The 23,475-nt window shown below is 37.6% G+C and overlaps 1 protein-coding gene across 2 annotated transcripts in view; it reads right to left on the bottom strand.

Moving 5' to 3' along the window:
* GAREM1 (GRB2 associated regulator of MAPK1 subtype 1) overlaps positions 1-23,475 on the bottom strand; it is a 230,306-nt gene that overhangs the window by 147,090 nt on the left and 59,741 nt on the right. For both annotated transcript variants that reach the window (XM_037806369.1, XM_037806370.1), the window contains exon 2: positions 5,839-5,979. In XM_037806369.1, the coding sequence (XP_037662297.1) occupies positions 5,839-5,979 (141 nt within the window). The remainder of the gene's footprint in view (positions 1-5,838; positions 5,980-23,475) is intronic.

Genomic DNA, 23,475 nt, shown 5'->3' with positions numbered 1-23,475 from the left:
ATTAATATCCTTTATTGTACCCATACCGAATCTCTTTAGTACTGAACCTTTCTCCAAGTCTCTCTGTCCTGTCTTTGTTTCTCTGTCTGTAGAGCTCCCTTTAGTATCTCCAGTAGGGCAGGTCTCTTGTTAGCAAATTCTCTCAGCATTTCTTTGTCTGTGAAAAATTTAAGCTCTCCCTCAAATTTGAAGGAGAGCTTTGCTGGATAAAGTATTCTTGGCTGGAAATTCCTCTCACTCAGAATTTTAAATATATCGTGCCACTGCCTTCTTGCCTCCATGGTGGCTGCTGAGTAGTCACTACTTAGTCTTATGCTGTTTCCTTTGTATGTGGTGAATTGCTTTTCTCTTGCTGCTTTCAGAACTTGCTCCTTCTCTTCTATGTTTGACAGTGTGATCAGCATATGTCTCGGAGTGGGTTTATTTGGATTTATTCTATTTGGAGTTCGCTGAGCATTTATGATTTGTGTATTTATGTTGTTTAGAAGATTTGGGAAGTTTTCCCCAACAATTTCTTTGAATACTCTTCCTAGATCTTTACCCTTTTCTTCCCCTTCTGGGACACCAATGAGTCTTATATTCGGACGTTTCATATTATCTATCATATCCCTGAGGTCCATTTCGAGTTTTTCAATTTTTTTCCCCATTCTTTCTTTTATGCTTTCATTTTCCATTCTGTCATCTTCCAGGTCACTGATTCGTTGTTCAACTTCCTCTAGTCTTGTACTATGAGTGTCCAGAATCTTTTTAATTTGGTCAACAGTTTCTTTAATTTCCATAAGATCATCCATTTTTTTATTTAGTCTTGCAATGTCTTCTTTATGCTCTTCTAGGGTCTTCTTGATTTCCTTCATATCCCGTACTATGGTCTCATTGTTCATCTTTAGTTCTTTGAGTAGCTGCTCTAGGTGCTGTGTCTCTTCTGGTCTTTTGATTTGGGTGCTTGGGCTTGGGTTATCCATATTGTCTGGTTTTTTCATATGCTTTATAATTTTCTGTTGTTTTTGGCCTCGTGGCATTTGCTGAACTTGATAGGGTTCTTTTAGGGTTTGTAGACCTATTGAAGTCCTTATCTCTAATTTATCAGATCTACAGCTTCGTGGAGTACACTTTCTCTAACTAACCAGCAGGTGGCATCCACGAGCCACCTGTTCTCCACAAGCCAGATCTCCCCTGCTTAGCCTTTTGGTGAGTGGGGGAGTGAGTCTTGTGGGGCCCAACTGGTGTACCAAGCTTGCGTGTGTAGTTGGTGTTGCCTGCCCTGTATGTGGGGCGTGTTTCTGGGCAGTTGGGGAGGGGTGGTGGCCCTAACAATCAAATCTCCCTGATGATCCTAGAGTTTTAAAGCTGCTGCAATAGTCTAATCCTTCAGTTCAGTCCTGCCACAGTTTGTCTCTGCCACTGACCCACAAGTCTTTGGTATTGGCGTATGGCTCCTGAGACTTGCAAGTGGGCCCCTCTTCCAGGCTGTGCACCCCTGGTCCTCTGTTGAGGGATGACTGTGCTATGTCACAGGTGAGTGCCGTCCCCCCAGGGCAGTTCTGGGCTGCTGGGCTGTGTAGGGAGGCTCCCAGTCTGCTCAAATGATGGCTGAATGGGGCTTTGTTAATTCACACTGCTCCACCTTCCCAGCTCTGGGACATTCAGCTGAGGATGCAGGGAAGGCTAATGTCCACGCCCAGTTTTGTGGTGTGTGCCTGTTATTTGAAGCACTTCTGTCACACTGGGTTGTCTGGGGCAGCTCTGGGCTATGGGGCTGGCGATGGGCAGGAGTGTTTCCTGTCCACCAGGATGGTGGCTGTGAGCGGACACCCCCCTTTTCTTGGGAAGTTGTGTTGTTTAGTGAATTTTCTCAGCCACTGGATTATTGCCTTTTGTCTCAGAGCTCTCTTAGTTCTGCTCTTGACTTGACGTGCCCAAATTGCAATTCTTTGAAGCTTTCTGTATTGAGCTTCTTAGAGTAATTGTTTTAGAAAAAGCAAAAAGGATTTAAAAAAAAAAAGAAAAAAAAAACGGCCCTCCTCAGAGATCTAATGGGTTATTGAAATGCTAATAGACAAAGCAACCAGGGCCATTAAGGAAAGGTCCACAGGGCAGAGAGATCAGCTTTGCTTCGGGATTTGCATATGCGCCTCAAGGCCTGAGCTCCGCCCTTCCCCTTTCTGTGTTCACCAGAACTCCAAAAATCCTCTGCTTTTATTTTGGAGTTTTTCGTGTTGTTTTTTTTCTATGCCTGTCTCCTCTCTGCTGGGCTGGCTGCTCTCAGAGTCTCTGGTGTCTGGTCTCAGTCTATCTATGGTTGGAGTTTGAATCAGTAGAATGAGTTTTCGATAAGAGCAGCCACTGCAGTTCTCCCTGCTCCTTCCCGGAGCTGACAGCCCCTCCTCCCCCGGGACTGAGCCTGGCAGGGAGGGGCGCGGGTCCCCTGGCCGCAAAAACCCACAGACTTCGCTGATCTCAGCAGTTCCACGTTTTCATGAGTGTTGTATGAAGTATGCCCAAAGACAGATTGCTCTGTGGTGTCCAGTCCACGCAGTTCCTGGCTTTTTACCTACTTTCCTGGAGGAGTAACTAAAACTTACAGCTCACCAGTCTGCCATCTTGCCCCGCCTCTGTAATACATTTTGAATAAAGCTTATGGGAAGGCAGTAATCACTTTTCTAAACATTATGCCAATTTTTTCAAGTAGTTTCTGCACTGTTAGCGAAATAGGTGATGCTGACTGAACACATTCTTTCTCTTGGAATCAATTATTTGTTATACCGAGAAAACTTCTTTTATCTAAAATTGAACGCTTACTCTTCCAGAATAAGGAAAGATTTTTTTCCCCAGAGCACAACTAATCATGTTAGAATTCAGAATAAGGAGATTCTTATTACCCCCATTTCAGAGTGCAGTTCTGATAAGAACTTAAGTCACATTTGTTTTCCAGTTTTATGAAATTCTTTCTTTTCACATGAGGAATTTCATTAATATCTCTGATACAAAATATGGAGGAGACACTCTGAATTGTGATTTCTTTAAAAAGCTGAGTTTTACTAACTTCCAGAGTATGTGCACGTAGAGCTGCGTATAGCTGCCTAGGTTGTGCACTGCACAACTCCAAGGCACACCACTTGCAGAGACCACAAAGTGAGGGGCATTATCTGGAGCAGGACAGTACAGCACTTGCTGACCAGAAACAATCTACTGACTGAAAAGAATGGCCACCTGTGCCAGAAAATAAGGGCATGCTTGAAAAAAATAAAGGGGACATGTTACAGACATCTATGCCAGCTTGGACCTAAATATGGGACAATTTGAGCATCAAAATTTAAAAAGACAGTAAAATAATCCTTGCATAAAATCAGAATTCATAAATCTTCACTGCTAGTAATAGGTAAGTAAATAAATAAATGGGAAAGAAGGAGAAGATCTTCCTTACAATAAGATGGCAACACTTCTAAGAAGGAATCGGTGGAGGTAAGTTAGCAAAGCACCATTTTCCTAGCAAAAACTGAATCAGACAGAAATCATAAATGGCTACTCAATTTGGGCAGATTGGCCAGGAAGCGTTAGAGAAGAAACAGATGACTTATAGAGTCTCAAAGCATCTCTTCTCAATTTCCTATTAGTCACAAAAGAAAATGTTGATTATACGGCAGGGAAAAGAAGCATCGCCTTAACCAAGTTATCAAAATTAACACCACCAACATGGGGCAAACAGAATTCCAATGCCTCCACTGGTGGGCTTATCACTATGTTAAACTTATTTATATTATTAATTGTTTATTAATTTCCCTCAAAGACCAAGAGATAAATTTCAACCCAGATAAGATTCTGATAAATTAGCAAAATATGCATGATAAAGAGTTTCCTCTATTAATTAAAGTTAAATCACAAACAACCTAGAGAGACATAAATGGCACTTTTGGTCTCCACAATATACTTTATGCTCTTTCTTCCAAGGGCTAACAAATATATCCTTAGAAACAAAATATATCCCACTAAAACTTCTGAAATGATCTTATCAGGAATCACGAGTCTGAATTTTACACTGTAATAAAAATGCATTGCCTTCTTGTTTACCTGTTAATCTACAGGATTATTTTTTGAAACTAGTAAGTCACTAAATTGGTCTTTATTTGTAAAGCAAGTTTCTTGGTGTTATCTTAAAATGTGAAGCCCAAAACAAAATGATCAACTTATATCTATTTGTACCTCAAAACTCCTACCTTTCCTGCTGAAGCAATTTAGGAAGACTGCTTAGTACATTCAGACTGACACTCACGAACATTCATTCTATTTTGCCTAACAGCAACTGATCTCATAAAGTGTTTGGTCCTGTTTCACGGTTTTCTCCCTTTAACATATTTTCTCTCATTTTTTGTAAAGTTGTGTAATCTTAGTGCCAAGTTTCCTTCTAGCCTTAGAAGCTCAATTTCACTTTTTTTAAAAAAAAATATGTATCACTTGCAACATGATGTCTGGTTTCCCAGTTAAGTGTACCATCATCTTCCTTGCAGACATAAACTGCTGAGCATACTTTCTTCCCAGTGAAAGCTGAATGACTTTTAATTAAAATATGTTCAAAACACTAAGACATTTACAAGTACTTGTAGGTGTTTGGTTGAAATATTACACACCTTCTAACCATCTGACACTGTGGATGTCCACACTAGAAAGATGTGTTCCCAACTTTGACCACATATTGAAACCACTGGGGGAGCTTTTAAAATTCTGATGCCCAGCCCCCATTCCAGACCAATTAATCTAGGACTTCTGGGTGTGGATCCCAGGCAACAGTTATTTTTAAAGCTCCAGAAGTGATTCTGATGGGTTGCCAAGTTTGACAACCACCGCCTAGAGTGAGTATGCACAGCTGCAAAGAATTTTATTTTTTATGTACAAAGCTGAAGGATTCACAGAGATGGTTTAGAATTGGCCTTTCCTACTAAGGAGTGGATAGTCCAACTGGAGAGTGAAGAGATGTGGATACAAAGGAAAAGGCAGCTGAGCAAAGACTGAGGATGTGTGCCAGGGGACCAGGCTGGGCCAGCAGGGGTGGCCTGCTCCCTCTTGAGGTAATGGCAGGATCTGAGAAGCACCTGGTGAGAATCACTCAACAGTGAGATGGCATAAATGAAAAAGTGCCCGGTGTGTGCAGGAAACAGTGAGACGACTAGCTAGAGTGGAAGGTTCACTCTTGAGAGTAGAGAAGGTATGTTTGGAAAAATAGGCTAGAATTGGCATTAGTCGAAAGACTGTTGAAATGAATGGAGTTCAAAGTGAACTGAGAAGGCAAGTATGATCCTTATTTAACGAAAGAAGGAAACCAGAGGCAGCAAAGTCATCTCAGCTGCCTACGCTAGAAAGGCCTAGTTGAAAAGAGGGATACAGCCAGGTATCCAAACTTTCAATTCAATATGTTTAAAACTAATCCACAATGCCCATTCAGAGAGTCTTTTATGAGCAAAATCCTTCACAAAAACAAGCTGTACACAGCCATTTGAAGTGGCTACATGTACTGATTTGTAATATTAAGATTACAGAGACATTCATTACGTCTGTGGAATTTTCATCTTAAAAATATTAAAAATATACAAATGTAATTATAAAATATTTATAAATATTATAAATACATAATAATTTGAGTTTAACCACAAGCATTAATTAGAATTACCTATGATTAACTAATCTAGGCTTTTGCTAGTCAATAAAATAACCACACTCAAAGTGTCTTGATTCTTCTTTTTCTAATTTATTCTATGCTTGAGACAATTTCTATTTTGTCATCGTGGAGGGAAAAAAATAGCACACTTCTCTCTGCCTTTTCTTGCACCTTAAGAAGAGTCTTACCTGCATAATGTACTGGAATCTCTATCTTTGGCCCAATGACATAGTGCCCCTCTTCCAAGCTGTGGGCAGTGATCGTTGTCCACTGGCGGCATGAATGAATCAGAAGATAGTCATTTTCTCGCAGCCCTTCTATGCATTCTCCTGGAAAACAGAATTTTACATAAAACTTAGAATTAGTACCTACTTACTCCATACCCTACAACAAAATTCCATTAGTTAAAAGTTCACTAATGCAGAAGTTGATAGTTCATCCCAAAATGAAATAAAATTTACCTTTGAATTAGCAATAAAATATGTATTCATACCAAGTTGACAATCTACACAGGATCCCATAAAATGTATTCCACTTATCTGGAAGCAGATTTTCAAGTACCTCATTATAGCTAGATGATCATACTTCAATGATAATAATACAGCCATTTATTGAGTATAACAATGGATTAAGCATGTATTAGATGCTTTTCATTTATTTTTTCATGTAATGAGAAAACTTTAGTGGGTAGGAATTTTTCCTTCTTTGCAGGTAAGATAGATCAAGGTTTAGAGTGTTAAGTAACTTGTCTAAGCTTACAGACTTAACAAGCAGAAAAGTGGGGATTCAAACCTAGGTCTGACTGATTCCAGAGCTTATGCTTTTAATCAACACACTATAACTGCCAAAGATAAATACTAATTTCATCTCTCTGTTAAAAAGTATTTGAAATTAAGCCTTACAGTTTCTTTTACATACTTGTATGTTTTGTCAGTTCTGTTTGGCCTCCTACCAAACCTCCCAATCAATTAAAAATAATAAAGCTTTGAAGCATACAAATGAAATTATTTTTCATTTTCTTATGTTCTGAAGTACCTTTTTAGCATTTGAACTGGTAAGTTATTTCAAAAGAGAAATCCATTCCACTAATCCCAGTTTAGTAATTTTAAATGCTCAAAGAAGATATCTGAAAAGGCTTAATTTCTTTATCGAAAACAATCAGTCTTCCCTTTTTTGATGTTTATTATATTATGATAAGTTATTAGTGATTTGACTGTATTTTGAAGTGGCATTTACAGATCCCTCAAAAATTCTTGAAAGTTTCAGTACTTTTTCAATAAACAAACTAAGAGGCTGAAATGATCAATTTGGTTATCACAACCATAAACCATCTAATTTGTTTCCAAACCAATAACACAAGTATCTTTAAAACAGTCAATGCAGTTGGATGCCTTATCTTTGTTGCAGGAAAGCAAAAGATTTATTTTGTAGGGGGCTGGGAGGAAAAAAAGAAAAAAAAGCAGACCTTGATGCATCCCTAGCAGTGGGAGGGGGAAGAGGCAAGGTGAAAAGGGGGTGAAGAGCTTTTTCAAACTAAACTCCCCTGCCCTTCCCTATCTTTTCATGGACCCCTCCCAGGGGTCACAGTACTCTAGAGTCCTTTGCATCCTTCAAATACGTTAGGGCAGGAAAAAGGATCTAGAACTGCTGCTCCAAAGGGGAAATCATACAGCCCCCAGTCAGGTGGGGCAGGAGGGTGGAAAGGGCAGGTCCACAGTGCAACCGAGGGGCTACAAGCAGGGGCTTTGGAGTCCAGCAGACCTGGTCTCAGCCAACTCTTGGCCACCCACCACTGTGTGGTCTTGAGCAAGAACCACCCTCTCCTTTCTGCAAGTGGAGGTAACAGAGTGGCTATGAAGACAAACTGACAGCGATAGGCACCAAGTTTAGCATATTAGGAGAGATCAGGAAACATTAGCTTTCAGTTTTATGGGATGTTTTATACATTCTAAAATTTAAACCTTATACACACATTGTATTTAGGTGGTATTACCTTTGTACAGCTGAGGAAATGAACCTCAGAGCAGTCAAGAAACTTGCTGAAAGCCACAAAGCTAGTAGTGCCAGGAACTGACTGGACCCCAGATCTTTCTATATCTCTCTCATCTTCTAACATCTCACCCTCCTGTACCTTGAAAACCACTTACAGTAATCCAAGAAACAGGGAGAGGCTGGCCTTTCGCTTCCCATTTCATTCATTCATTCAACCAACACAGCTAGCACTGACTGTTCTGAACACTTAGGATACATCAGAGAATAAAGCAAAGATGTGTGCTCTATAGAACTTACTATGTAACAGGGAGGAGACAGACAAGTGAAAAATTAAAGTAAGAATTAAGTAGAAGGTAAAAGTAGTATGGGAATAAGAAAAATAAAGGGTAAGAAGATTAGGAATATCTGTGAGAGGGAGGCAGTTTATGAGTTCATAATTTTTAAATATTCCTCATTCATTTATCTAACGAGCATTTATTGGAGTTGAAACACTATCTTTTATATGCAAGGCAGTGGGGGTGGGCAAAAATATAACTAAGACTTGGCTACTGCATTCAAGAAGTCGATGTTCTTGGTGAGATGTATTCATACATAATTTTATAGAAGGTAGGATATGAACAGTGCTGTCTATAGAAGACGAATAGAGAGTCTAGAGTGGGAATGCACAGCAGAGAAGAAAACTGTTAAAGGGAATATATAGCATTTGAGCTGGTCCTTCCTCTCCATCTAAGCTGGGTTTAGATGAGAAAAGGCAATGAGGAGACACTGAAGGATTCTGGATAAGAAAATGCTCAAAGCTCTGCTTTAGGAAAATTAATGTGGAAATACTATATAAAAGATGGATTGGAGGGGGTAGAAACTGGAGCCATGGGGTATATGTGGGGAACTCAGAGGTAAAACACACGGTCATTTAGGGAAAAAAGAAAAATGTAGTTTTCTGCAACTAAATGGTTATATGATAAAAACTGTTTTAATTTTATTCCATCGTGGGCTCTGAAGCAGCAGCCAAGAAATAATTGCAGTCAAGTTAATCAAAATGAAAATTTAATGTTAACTCCTACTGCTAGCTGATGTAGTAAACACTAGCAAGAGGATTCTGAACGATTTTCAAAGCCTACATAAAGTAGTAAGAAACCAATGCCTATTTTCAACTTACACTTTTTTTTTTTAGTAACCGTGTGCCTGCTTTAGGTAAAATAAGAGTTTCACAGAAACTATCAAGAAATAAAACTCAACATAATCATTTAAAATATCCTGGGGTAGGTCTTTAGTAGAGATACTATGTTAAATGAATCCATAAACACTTTTTGTGATATAATAATGTGTAGCTTACTAAAATGTACAAATTTAGCTCAGTGATGTTACAAGAAGTCTTAAAAGAACTGTGTGTTAAATTCCAAAATACATTTATGCCATCCTGAAATTTCCCCACATCTAGCATGCTTCAGGGATGTACTTTACTTGCCTGGTTCAACCTTGACCCCTCAATATTAAGGGCTGCATCCTTTGGAAAATCAGTTTTAACACTAGTGTAACCACAACCCATGAAACCATCAAAGAAAATCTGCTTAAAAAATCAATTTCAAAATTTAAAATACATATTTATAATCTGGACATGTACAAATAACTCTCCTTTCTGCAGCCTTGGTTTCTGGGCCAATGCGTTCTCCTGATTCACCTTGCTGATCTCCCCTAGTTACCTTGTTTTGCTCTCTTCACAGTAGATGTTACTGCAGGAGTTAAGTTTCCTCACTTCGCCTGTTGCCCCTTCCTCTCTCCTTTATAATCTTATACACTTTTCAAGCATTCAATTAGTTACAGACAACTCCAAAACCCATACTACAAGTTGCTAACTTCCATTCCAAGCTCCTATTCTGGACTTCTAACTGCTTTCTGTGTATTTCTACCTGGATGCCTCCCTGCCATTCACTCAGGCATCCTACTATCATTCAACAAACACTTATTGAGGACCAACTATGTCCTAGGATTTGTTGAAATAGCAGTGGACCAAGTACCTGCCCTTGTGGAGCTGACCTCTTAGGTAGGTTTTTGGTCTCCAGTTTTTTATTCTTCTAATTGATTTATATATTGCTACCAAATAAATCTTTTAAAAAACACAGCACTGCTCATCTTATTCCTTTGCTCAAATGCCTTCAATGCTTCATATAAATGAGGCCTTAAATCCCTGGCCTGATATTCAAGACCCCCATGATCTAGCTCCAGAGGGAACTTTATCTCCCCTGCACCCTATACGAGAGCTCAAAGGAACCAATCCCACTTCCGCATGTATGTTGCACTGGTGTGCATCTGGGCCCTTTCAATATCTCCCTATCCCTATTTACTCAGATCCTAATCTCTCATTCTTGAAAGTCTAGCTGAAATACTACTTCATGGAAGATTGCCCTGATCCCTAATTCTAATTCATTTAAATACACTGACTTTGTAGCTTTGTTTATATTCTACATTTAATTTATAAATTTGTTTTAGAGCTATGTGCACAAGGATCTTTGGTCGATTGTTTATATTTATACATATTTAAATGACATTATAACAAAAACAATTAAACACTGTGGGAGTTACAAGCATTCATCCTTTTTAAAACTTGTCCATACAGTGATCACGTTTGAGACACATGGCTTTGGGGGTTAAGGAACCAAGACATTCAGGGTAATAAATGCTGTTGGATGAGATCCTCTCTAAACCATTTTAGCCAGTGTCCGCAGCAATGGAGCAGCCCAGATTTCCAGCCTGAGGGTTGTTTTGTTTTTTAATATTCTAATACAATACATTTATCTTTATTTAGAAGATTTTCCCCCAAGACATTGAATCTTATGTTTTTAATACTGCTTGTAACTATTTTAGCCTTGTCTGAACTCTCATTAATTCATTACAATTAGCATTAGAATTGAATGTATGAGTTATTGCATAACTGTAGTGCTTTTGTGTATGAATTACTTAGGATGGGTCTGAATCAATTTTAGTTATGGAGCATTTCTTATAGAATTCAAGAGTCTATGAACTGATTATTTCCCTCTAAAAACATGAAAGTGAAGTACAAGTGTACTCAGGTGGAGACTTATAATTATGATTTATAGTGTTTTGATTTATCTGTTAGCTTACTGCTAATTTTGCTATTAAGTTTGGGATGAATCCAGAAAACAAAACAGACACACACCCATGTTTGTTTTGCTTTTCCCATATCACAAACCCAAGTTAAAAAACAAAGAAAAAGATTACGTGTGGTTTTTACATAATTTTCTTTATGATGTGATTTAGCAGGCAGTAAATTAAAATGCCTCTGATTTTTATTATTTGTGCCTCTATAGAAGACACGTGTTTTTAAGCCTTTCAGATCCAGAATGCATGACTTTCCACTGTGCACAGCAAATATATATGATCTTAAATCGCTGACTTATTCTTTCTTTTTAAAATATGCTTTTATCCCTGATAACCTTGGTTTTCGCAGAACCTGAGCAGAGCCCTGTCTAGGGTAGATACTCAAGTATTTGTGGGCTGACAGATAAAGCTCTATTGAAATAATTTGATTTGTTAATACATGTATAATGAGAATGAGATGAAATGAACTTGTTACTGTTTTTTTCAGCTATGGACATAATCAACAACGAGTAAATTAATAAATTATGATTTCTGTGTTTCCACTTATTACAAATCAAATTTAACAACTGTGTATTGTTTTATTTTACCAATGTAAAAAGCAAAGCTGGTCAAATGATGACATTAGAGTTACACTTCCCCCTTGGTAATAAATGGTATTGCTTAATTTTAGTTACGTACTAATTATGTGCTTAATTGACCTTACAATCCTTTTCATGTGGAAAGAAAACCTATAACTCAACTAAAACTCAAATCACTGCTTTTCTCTTACAACTTCTTAAATGCAGGGCCCAAGTCTCATTTATATTTTTGCCCACTCCCACACTGCTTTGTGTATAAAAGATATAATTTAAATTTTAATAAATGTTTGTTAGAAATATGAATGAAGAATATTTTATAATGAAAATTTGTTCTTGCCTTTTTTTTTTTAATTTTTTTTATTAAATTCAGTTTTATTGAAATATATTCACACACCATACAATCATCCATGGTATACAATTCACTGTCCACAGCATGATAACATAGTTATACGTTCATCACCACAATCTATCTCTGAACATTTTCCTTACATCAGAAAGAACCAGAACAAGAATAAAAAATAAAAGTGAAAAAAGAACACCCAAATCATCCCTCCTATCCCACCCCATTTGTCTTTAGTTCTTATCCCCATTTTTCTACTCATCCATACACTAGATAAAGGGGCTGTGATCCACAAGGTCTTCACAATCACACTGTCACCCCTTGTAATCTACATTATTATATAATTGTCTTCAGGAGTCCAGACTGCTGGGTTGGAGTTTGGTAGTTTCAGGCATTTACTTCTAGCTATTCCAATACATTAAAACCTAAGAGGTGTTATCTATATAGTGAGTAAGAATGTCCACCAGAGTGACCTCTCAACTCCACTTGAAATCTCTCAGCCACTGAAACTATTTCGTCTCATTTTGCATTCCCCTTTTGGTCAAGAAGATACTCTCAGTCCCACGATGCCGGGTCCATATTCATCCCCGGGAGTCATATTCTGCATTGCCAGGGAGATTTACAACCCTGGGAGTCGGGTCCCACGTAGGGGGGAGGGCAGCAAGTTCACCTGTCATGATGTCTTGCCTGTCTTTTAAATTATTGACATCCTAGTTGAGTGTGAAGTGGTATCTCATTGTTTTGATTTGCATTCCCCTGATGACTACTGATGATGAGCATCTTTTCATGTACTTATTGGTCATCTGTATATCTTCTTTGGAGATACATTCATTCAAATCCTTTGCCCCTCTTTAAATTGGATTGTCTTTTTATAGTTGAGTTGTAATAGCTCTTTATATATTTGGTATACAAGTCCCTTATCAGATATACAAATTATAAATATTTTCTCCATTCTATGGATTATCTTTTCAGTTTCTTGAAGATGTCATTTGAAGCACAAAAGTTTTTAATTTTTATGAAATCCTGGTTTATTTTTTCTTTTGTTGTTTGCACTTCTGGTTTTATAACTAAGAAACCATTGCCTATCCCAAGGTCATGAAGATTTATGCCTGTGTTTTCTAGTTTTGTAGAGTTTCATAATTTAGCTCTTACATATAAATTTGAGTCCCTTTTTAATTTTTGTGGATGGTATGAAGTAGAGGTCCAAATCCATTCTTTTGCGTGTGGATATCCAGCTGTTTCAGTATGAACTACTGAAAAGACTATTGCTCCACTGTGCTGGTTTGGGGATATTATGCCCCCCAGAAAAAGCCATGTTCTTTAATGCAACCTTGTGGGGGCAGATGTATTAGTGTTGATTAGGTTGGAACCTTTTGATTGAGTGTTTCTATGGAGATGTGACTCACCCAACTGTAGGTGATAACTGATTGAATTATTTCCATGCAGGTGTGGCCCTGCCCATTCAGTGGGTCCTGATTAGTTTAAAAAGAGCCACACAGGCCCAGATGCTTGCTGATGCTGTCACTTGGAGATATAGACAGAAGGACGTTTGTTAAGAGATGAAGCCCCGAGTTTGCCCTGGGATATGCTATGACATGACCCCCAGGCACTTACAGAGGAAGAACCAAGAATGCACCAGAGCTGAGAGAGGAGTGGCACACAACCCGGGATCAACAGACACCAGCCACATGCCTTCTCAGCTAACTGAGGTTTTCTGGACGCCATCAGCCTTTCTCCAGTTAATGTACCCTCTTGTGAATGCTTTAGTTTGGATACTTTTATGGCCTTAGCACTGTAATTTTCCAACCAAATAAACCCCTTTTAAAAAAGCCAACCCATTTCTGGTATTTTGCATAGCAGCAGCATTAGCAAACCAGAACACCCAGCCTTGAATTGTCTTGGCACCCTTGTTGAAAATCAACTAACTAAAAATATCAGCATTTATTTCTGGTCTTTCAATAGTATTCCACTGATCTATATCTCTATCCTTATGGGAGTACCACATTGTTTTGATTACTGGAGCTTTGTAGTAAGTTTTGAAACTGGGAAATGTGAGTCCTCCAACATTGTTCTTTTTCAAGATTGTTTTGGCTATTTTGGGACTTTTACATTTCCATATGAATTTTAGGTTCAGCTTGCCAGTTTCTGCAGAATGCAAACTGGTAGTTTGACAGTGACTGTGATGAATCTGTAGATCACTTTGGGGAGTACTGCCATATTAACAATATTAAATCATCCAATCCATGAATACAAGATGTCTTTCCATTTATTTGGGTATTCTTTAATTTCTTTATTTAATTTATTTAATTTAATTCTTTATTTAATTTATTTAATTAATTTCTTTCAATAATAGTTTGTAGTTTTCAGGGTATGAGTCCTGCATTTCTTTTGTAAATGGAAATTCTATAAATGAGATTGTTTTCTTAATTTCATTTTCAGCATGTTCATTGCTAGTGTATAGAAATACAATTGATCTTTGTATATTGACCTTGTATCCTGCAACCTTGCTGAACTTGTTTATAAGTACTAATAGTTTTTTTGTGTGAGCTTCTTAGGATTTTGTATATACAAGATCATTCCATCTCCTACCTAAACTTTGTCTTTGGGTCTCTGTGACTTGCAGCCAAACATAAGCCTAAATTGACATACAGGGGCACTGAAATATGAAGAACCGAGATGCCTGCGTTATTCAGTCAAAATATATGAACTAACTGCAAAACAGAAAACTACAGGTTTTGTTTGTTTTTTTTTTTACCAGTTTTATTAAAAGTGCCTTGCTAAGAAAGTACACTTTAAACCTGGCTCCTAGTTGCAAAATGTGAACAGTGTCAGTATCTAATGTTTTTTACTTCAAAATAACTCCACAGGGTTTACAGGAAATAGCATTCATCAACATTATGCTTATGATATATTCTTTCAAGCTTTCTAACTAGTTTGTGATAGCAGAGGATGCATTACGTTTACCAGCTTGTTTACTTCATAAAAACATGACTATTTCCCTAAAATCACCAAAAATATTCTCACATTTAATAACTATTTAATTGAATCTAATAATGGATAAGAGTTGTTAATTCAGAATTTGAAAAAATTCATACATATTATAAGCTCTGGCTCTAGGTTATTTCTGAAACTATGTCAGGGGCATGGCTCTAAATTGAGTGATATCAAGTATCCCTAATACTGTAACCTAGAAGCTAGGATTTAACAAATGATTATGATTACTGAATCATTATATAGATATTTCTTTTTACTTTCTCATGTATTAGAGTGGCCAGAGGGAAATATCTGAAATTTCTGAACTGTCATCCAGCTGTGCTGATCTCTAATAATGACTGTATAAATATATAGCCTTTATCTAGTAAATATAAAAACCTTGTGGCTGACTCTCACTTGTACTCCTTTATCCTGTTTTCAGCTTTAGTCTTATGATCACTAAAGACAGCCCCTAATGTTTATTAATGAAAGGTCTTGAGTCAGCCCAGAACTAACCCACCACAATTCCAAAACTATCTTGCTCGACAAAGCTGGATCTAACCAAAATTGGCCTACCTGACATGCACTGGAGCTGCCTTTTTATTACTAAGCATAAAAAATCAATCTGTGCATGCTCAATAAGTAGATCATCTCTAACCTCATCATCTGGAGCCATTGTGCTCATTATCCTAAAACCTGCCCATATTTTGGTACTACAAAACCATCAGAGTTACTACAGTTGGGAAGCAGACTTTTAGGCTGATAGGCTGTCTTATCTCCTGCTTTGCATCTAGCCATAAACTCTTTCTCTCTTTGAAACGCCAGTGTCTCAGGAATTGGTCATTTGAGTGTACTGGGCAGAGAATCCCCTCACTTTTGATCACTATCAATACAGAGGCAAAAACTATATGCGTTTTTAAATTAATGAGCAAAAAATGAGGAATATCAATGAAATGAGTTTCCTGGCTAGAATTTACTATCAACCGGAGAATTTAATGTCAGAATTAAGTGATATCACACAGTGAGTACCACAGAAAAGTCACTCCAGAGACTACAGTGGGCTAATGCCATTTGACCATTTCTAAGACTAAAGATACAGTAACCAGCTCTCAACTCCTCTCAACTCAATTTGGCCATGAACCTGCAGCACAGAGATTCTGGTGCAGCCCACTATCAGGAGATCCCTGTTTTCTGAATATCTGCAAGAATTTAGAGGAAAGCAACTTTATTAGTTGGAGTAGAATCTATAATAATAAAGCCAATGAAGTCAGGGAGATTTTTTCACTTGTGGCTGCCAGGATAGCTTTATGCTTGAAAAATATTCTGATTAAATTAAACTAAATATCCGCTGTTAGCATGTTCTCTAATCTAAGAGTGATTTCCAGTTCCTTTATGGATTAAAAGTATCAAAAGTTTAGAAAGAAAAGATAAAGTAAATGCTAAGGAAATATCTAGGATATCTAGACCCAACCCCCCAACCCCCCCGCATGGCACCTTGGCACCTATCGTTACTTTCAATTGCATACACAGGGCACAACCAGAAGCCCTCTCATCCCCCCGACTAGGTCATCAGCTCGTAGGCCAGTGTCTCTTTTTCTGCAGTTTGCATTCCATCAGACTCCTGCGCATAGAGTAGGTATGTGGTAAATGCATTCCTAAAGAGTAATTTTGGTTAGAAATTAATCAGCATTCACCAAATAAGTGTAGATACATAAATTAAGCATTCAAGTCTTAGTCAACATTTAAGCCCCTCAAGGAAAGCCAAGTATTTAGAAAAGTCTATTTTATTTAGAAAACTCTATTTTTTCAAGAATCTTCTACTGAACTCTTCTTATCCTAAATAAACATTAAAAACTCTACATTGTCTTAAGACCTCCTTTTTGGATGAAAACTTTATTCAGAGGCGCAAATATTTTATTAAAAGCCAAAAATCTTGGGTTCTAAGCAAGTGAAAAGAGCTGTTTTGTTTTTAGGTGTACATAATGGTTTACTGTGAAAGACCAATAAGAAAAGAAGGAAACAGAGATTAATTGAAACAAAGCATTAAATGGTAAAGGAGCCAAAGAACTTCATGTTGAAATCTAAGCCAAAAGGAATGTTTAAAAGAAAAGAGAAAGATGTTAAAAAAAAAAAAGAGGACCAGAAATATACTATTACCTCTTTTCAAATGACCCCTGGACAAAAGACTCTTTTTTCAACAGATTTACCAGGGATTTTATGTAATAGATTCCTGCTGTATGATACAGAAGTACATCTACTTAAGAATGTTATGCTCTGAAATACTGAACTATAGCTAGCATTTAAAAGATAAGAATTCTATGCCAAATGGTTTGTTTTTTTTTTTAGAAAAACAGGTGAGTAACTGCAGTACTAGTATTTTTACATCATTCAAAATAATAATATATCTCCCAGCACAGTGCCTGGCACATCCCATGAAATCACATTTCATGCAGGTGAATGAGGAAGCTCAGGTTCACACAGGGAAATTACACTTTGAACATCCACTGATCTACAGTATATAGACACTCTTATCACAATACGTCTGACACATCCAGTTTTTCCTTCAGTGTTAGACAGTGAATGTAAGAGGATGTATTTGGTTTGCACGATGTGTGTACTTATCACGTTGTGTGAGGAGAACTTCACACCACAAAAGGCATACAAGGGAATGACAGCAATGGAGAGAATCACATAAGCAGACAATCATCTCAGGCTCCTCCAGGCACAAGCTCCTTGAGAAGGGAGAGCAGGAAAAGGCCAAATCACCAGGCGAGTCTGCAAAATTTTCCCTACCCCTACTCTCCCACTGTGGCCCACCCCACCCTTAGCTTCCAATAAGTAAATGAATATATGATGATTACACATAGTGGGTAGAAGGCAGTGTGGGATCTCAGAAATAACACAGGATTTGGAGCCAGATTTAGTTCTGAATTGCCATTCTATTATTTATTAACTATATGACCATGGGCAAATTAACTTCCCTGAGCCTCAGTATTCTCACAATTTAAAATGATAGTAGAAATATTTAGGGAAGTTGAGATTATTGAATAAGAATAAATATAAAGGACTTAGTACAGTATCACGTAGATAGTAAGCTCTTAAAAAATATGACTTTGTGTTTTCTTCCTCAATTAGTTCCCTTTCCCCCAACAGCCTGGTTTAGGCACACAATATAGTTTCCTAGTCCAGAGAAAATGCTCTAGTAGTGTGCACTGATGTACTTTGCCTAATAGCTCAACTTACAATATAGATCATTTTCATCTGTTAAACACAATTTTGTTTCAAGAGGATAAACTGAGCCACAGGTCAAACTTAATTGATTCTCACTGTCATTTGTTTCAAATTGGGTTTAGCTTCCCTTGAACTTTATTATGTGACAAAACAAACATAAAATATTAAATAATAAAATTTTAAAACATTATTCACTGCTGTAGATGTTATATCCAGAAATCTACTTAAGAAAAAAATTGAATAATATATTTGACAGTTTTAAGAATTCACATTAAGCAGATTTCCAAAACTCCTGTATAACCTTAAACAAAATAAAACAAAAGAAACAAAACAAAAAAAACACTTAAGACTCAGGCATATGCCATTGTTGGAAATCTAATGATGCTTCCAGCATCCACACACAAAACCAGTGAATTTTACTACTCTCTGTACACACAACAGAGGGTTAAATAAGAAAAATGCAGATGCTAAATAACACCTGAAATATTTTACTCTTCCAGGTGGGTTGCATGAAGGCAGCTGCCAGACAAAGGCTTATCTTTATGATTTCAAAAAGGTACAATTAAAAAGTTCAACATGAAAGGACTACATATTAAAATACTGGAAATAAACATTTAAAAACTTTAAAGGAAATCAGAATACCAAATTTTTATAGACAGGTCTAAAAAGATGTAGTATCTAACAGAAGTATAAAATGTCTCTGATAAGCATGGTGCAACTTCTTAAATAAAAAGCCATCCTTTCTTTCTAAACTCTTTTTTTAAAAAAGCAGTTTATGGATATTGACTGAAAGACGTCATCAATTAAATTGGTACTGTGGTTAGTTACAGCTCTAGTATGCAGATAAATTATTAGTACAATTTTCTGAGGCAAAAAGTGACAAGAAAGAAAGTCACTTCACTCAGTCTTACACACAAAGGCCCATTTCCTAAATAAGGAATCTGAGACATGGAATAACTATCAAAGGGAAGCAAGACACGGTTGAAATTTATTTTATATATGTGCATAAAACAAAAATAAAACTAAAACCAAAAAATGTTTTTAATTAAAAATGTATTTTAGTGGACAAAATTATATTAGAAATTATAGATAAAAGATCACTATTTGCCAAACTTAAATCATGTTAAATTTGAATACGTTTTTTCAAGTTTTCACAGAAATTGATAAAATAAGGGATAAGACAGCCTGGCTCAATAAATGTGGGGGTTTCACCTGCCAGAATCCATCAGCGAGAAACTATGAACTTGACCAAATGACTCAGATCATTCTAAACCTAGGTAGAAAGACAGAAAGATACAGATAGATAAGGGATGGATGGATAGATGTTGATTGGATGGATGGAAGGAATGAATGAATGAATGAATGAATGAATGAATATGGCTAAATATATGCAAATATATTAGATTTTTTGGGGACAAGAGCAACCTAATTAAAGAAGCTTACCTGAACAATGTGGATACATTCAAAATGAATATGGAAAACTTTCTATCCCATCTAACTCCCTCTTTCAGGTCTAATAACAGAGAAACCAATCTACAAATTACCCAATGGACCAATGTCTGCAATATTTTTCCATTAATTCAATAAAAAGAGAGAGAATATTTTCTTCCATTTCAATATTTATTTATCTTTCTAGATGCAAGAAAAATAGCAGATAGAAGGTCTGGAATAAAACCAAGGAGACTAAAATAGAACAATCACACACATACAATAAACTAGCAGCCTGTAATCTTTTCACCCAAGTGAGAAAGTCAGAAGTGAATACTGTCTTCTTGGCATGCTTACAGATTTCACTGGTGGGACTCAGATGTCCACGAGGTCCATGAAAGGTCAACTGCTCCTGTTGCTGTGTACTATAAACACCCTTCAGCCCCTTCCCACACATCTCTCTCTGTTCTATGTCCCCATCCCACCTCTGCTATGGAATAGCCAGGTACCACTCTCCTGCTTGTTTTCTACATGTGAAATGGGAATAACAGACCCACTGCAAAGGATAATGTGAGAAACATCTACTATGAGTGATATAATGTTGCTAAGAACTAAGTTCATAAAATAAAAAAGAACAGACAACTACATCCTCAAATCACTTTAAGCATGATGACACTTCTGCTGGTTTGGATCTGTTATGTATCTCAGAAAAGCCTATGTTCTTTTAATCCAATTTTGTGGGGGCAGAACTTCTGATTAGGTTGTTTCCATGGAGGTGTGACCCAGTCCATTCAAGGTGCGTCTTAATCCCCTTGCTGGAGCCCTCTATGACAGGATAAAAGGCAGAGACATTTTGGAGAGAGCTCAGAGACACTTACAGAGAAACCATCCAGAGACACTTTGGAGAGACAGCCATTTTGAAATCAAAAGCTGGGAGAGAAGGGCCAGCAGACATCACCATGTGACACAGGAACCCTGGATGCCATCGGCCTTTCCTCAGAGAAGATATCTACCTCTTGATGCCTTAATTTGGACACTTTCATGGCTTTAGAACTGTATATCTGCAACCTAATAAGTCCCCATTGAAAAAGCCAGTCCATTTCTGGTATACTGCATTCCAGCAGCTTTAACAAACCAAAACAACACTTTAACAATATAAACATAGAGAGGTTAAGGCCTTGCCTGCCTACAGCCTCCAGAGGTTGTACCCTATACTAAGCATCATATGAAAGAACCAACAAGGTTGGGCTCAGGGTTTTAAAAGAGAAAAGTAATGGGATTCTCTTTAAATCAGTGCAACAGCAGTTATTAAGGCTAATAGATCAAAACACACTGTAATCCTGAGAGATGCTAACACTGCAACTCTGAAGATGACTAATCAAGATTAGTAGACAGAATTGGAGAGATGGACAGTATATTAGTTTTCTATTGCTGCATAACAAATTACCACAACTTTAATGGCTTAAACAGCACCCATTTATTATTTCATAGTTCCGTAGGTCAGAAGCCCAGCTTGGCAAGGATGGGGTCTCTGCTCAGCCTGAAATCAAGGTGTCAGCTGGATGCTTTCCATGTGGAGCTCAGGGTCCTCTTCCAAGTCCCTTGCTGTTGGTAGCAATCAGTTCCCCTTCAGTTGTAAGACTGAATTCTCCATTTTCTCATTGGCCATTGACTGGGGACCACTCTCAACTCTTAAGAGTCTCTCTAACGTCCTAGCCATGGCCCCCTCCTTCTCAGCAACAGAAAACCTTCCTTGAGTCAAATCCCTTTCATACTTCGAATCTCTCTGACTTCCTCTTCTAACTAGAGAAAACTCTCTGCTTTTAAAGGGCTTACCCGATTTGGTTAAGTCCACCAAGGACTTAAAGTCAAATGATTAGGGACCCTAACAATATCCCTTCTGCCATACAATGTAACGTAATCAGGCATAGCGCCAGGAGAATGAGATCATGGCAGCCATCTTAGGATTCTACCTACAAGAGGTGGGAATACAGGAAGGAAGCCAGTTACTCCAGTGAAGAGCAGATGCAGAATATAAGACAGTATTATGGGTAAACTTAGTGTTTAAATATTAACTTTTAAAGAGACTTCATGAATAAAAGCAGTTGAACTTATTTTACATTTTGAGATACTATGATATCAAAAAAGTCATTACCTTGCCCAAGGTGAATGGAATAGCCAGCTAAGAGTACAACTCTACTTTATTTTTAACCTGGTGACTAGACCAAATAGATGCAGTCCTCTTAAGACTATGACTTCAAGAATCTTAAAATCAGAAAATTTAACTAAGAAATGAATGCAGCCAAAACCTATTATTCTATATTTAAGAATGAAGTTTTAAATAATTTTCAACAATTTCACTTTGCTTTTTAAAGTTAATTGAGCATAATTATCAGAGCTTTAAATAGTTCTAAAATTATTACCCTAGACATCATGTTTAGAACACAAAAGAATTTTTGCTATGATCCCGTGACTGTGCTTTTCAACCCCAGGTTGGAGGCAGAAAGAAGATCTCTATCAAGGTCCAAAGAATATTAAGAAACCTGAAAAGAAAGTGTTGGCCACTGTTGTGGGGGGGAAATGTGTACTATCATTTAAACTCCTCAGCATCTCTACCTCCTGGAATCTGTCTAGGAGTCTAATCTCCGCTGGGCACTGACTCCCCACCTCTGGATTCTACACTTCTGAATCTGGACTGCAACCCTGGCTGGAATTAAGCCACCAACTTGGTTGCAGGGGAGGCTCAGAGTTGCCCTTGGTCACTCACCAGGATCACCAGGAAACTAGCACACCTTTTGGGAGGTGTGTAAAGAACATTTCCATTTAAATTGTAAAGAATGGAAACCAAAGCTGAATCCAAGAGAGCGACATAATACTTAATATGTAAGTAATTAACATGTAAGTACTTAATATGAAAAAGGTTTCTAAAAATGAACTTTTTCTGCTGTGGCATAGTTTTCATTACCAAGAATCCAGCAACCTTAGGGTTCCCAGACTGTTCCCACTTATGCTGGAGCTGGATGCCCTCCCCAGTATATCTGGTGCATGTACCTATTTAGAGAAACATACTTATGGGAAAATACAGAAAGGGCATAAAGTAAAATTCCACTTGGAGACCCTCAGTGAAAGGGCAATTATGAAAAGTTCACCAAAATTATATTCCGTTTCACCAATTCCTTAGTTTCTCCTCCTAGCTGTTGTATTTAGAGTTATACATAATAATTATGCACAAATCCCCCTGAATTCCAGGTCTATATATCCAATTGCTTTCTGGACACCACTACTGAACATACAAGCTTAAAAACTTGGGATATCCCAAACAGACTTAGTATCTTTCCTCTAAAAGTCCACCCTCCTTCTAGCTCAGTGAATGATCTCACCACCCACCCTGTCAGTCAAGTCAGGAAACAGTCTTCTTCACCTGCTTTTCTCCCCTCATTGCTTACATAGACTCCTATTGATTCAGAGGCAACAGAACATAGTAATTAAGAGGGTGAACTCTGGAAACAGATGGCTTTAGTTCTCACTCCAAAACTGCCATTTACTCGCTATATAACTCCAGCAAGTTACTTACTAAACATCCCCATGACTCAGTTTCCTCATCTGTAAAATGCAGATAATAATAATAGCAGCTCCTTCACAGGACTATCGTTGAAGATTAAATGAGTTAGTAAATGTAAAGCACTTAGGCCAGGTACCTGGTATACAGTAAGCACTCAATAACTGCTGTGGTTATTATTATTATTCTAACTCAGTATCTCTGAACTCTGTCTCTTTCTCTACATTCTCTCTCCTCTTGGCTCAACATAGGCTCCCAACAGCTCTTGGCAGGAATATTGTGATGGTATCCCTGTCTCGATGCGGACAACCCTCTCATCTAGCTTCCACTTCGTCACTATTAGAGTTCTCCAAATGCAAATCTATCCGCATTATCCTGTGTGAAAATCTTCAACAACTCTTCACTGCTCAGAGGAAAACGTCTAAACTCCATGAGGGGTTGTATGAAACCCTTCCTGACCTGGCCAGAGCCATCACCCTGTCAAAGTATAGGAAGGCATGGCCCAAGGTGGGTCTACAGCTGAAGACCAGCACAGCCCCATGAGCTACATCAGGTTTCCTTGTTTTTTTCTCACATTTATCCTGTTGTCTAAAATACCCTTCCTCCT

The sequence above is a fragment of the Choloepus didactylus genome, chromosome 16, assembly GCF_015220235.1.
Source record: "Choloepus didactylus isolate mChoDid1 chromosome 16, mChoDid1.pri, whole genome shotgun sequence".
NCBI lineage: Eukaryota > Metazoa > Chordata > Mammalia > Pilosa > Megalonychidae > Choloepus > Choloepus didactylus.
Note: the sequence above shows the minus strand (reverse complement) of the source record. Positions and strands in the feature narration are given on the sequence as shown.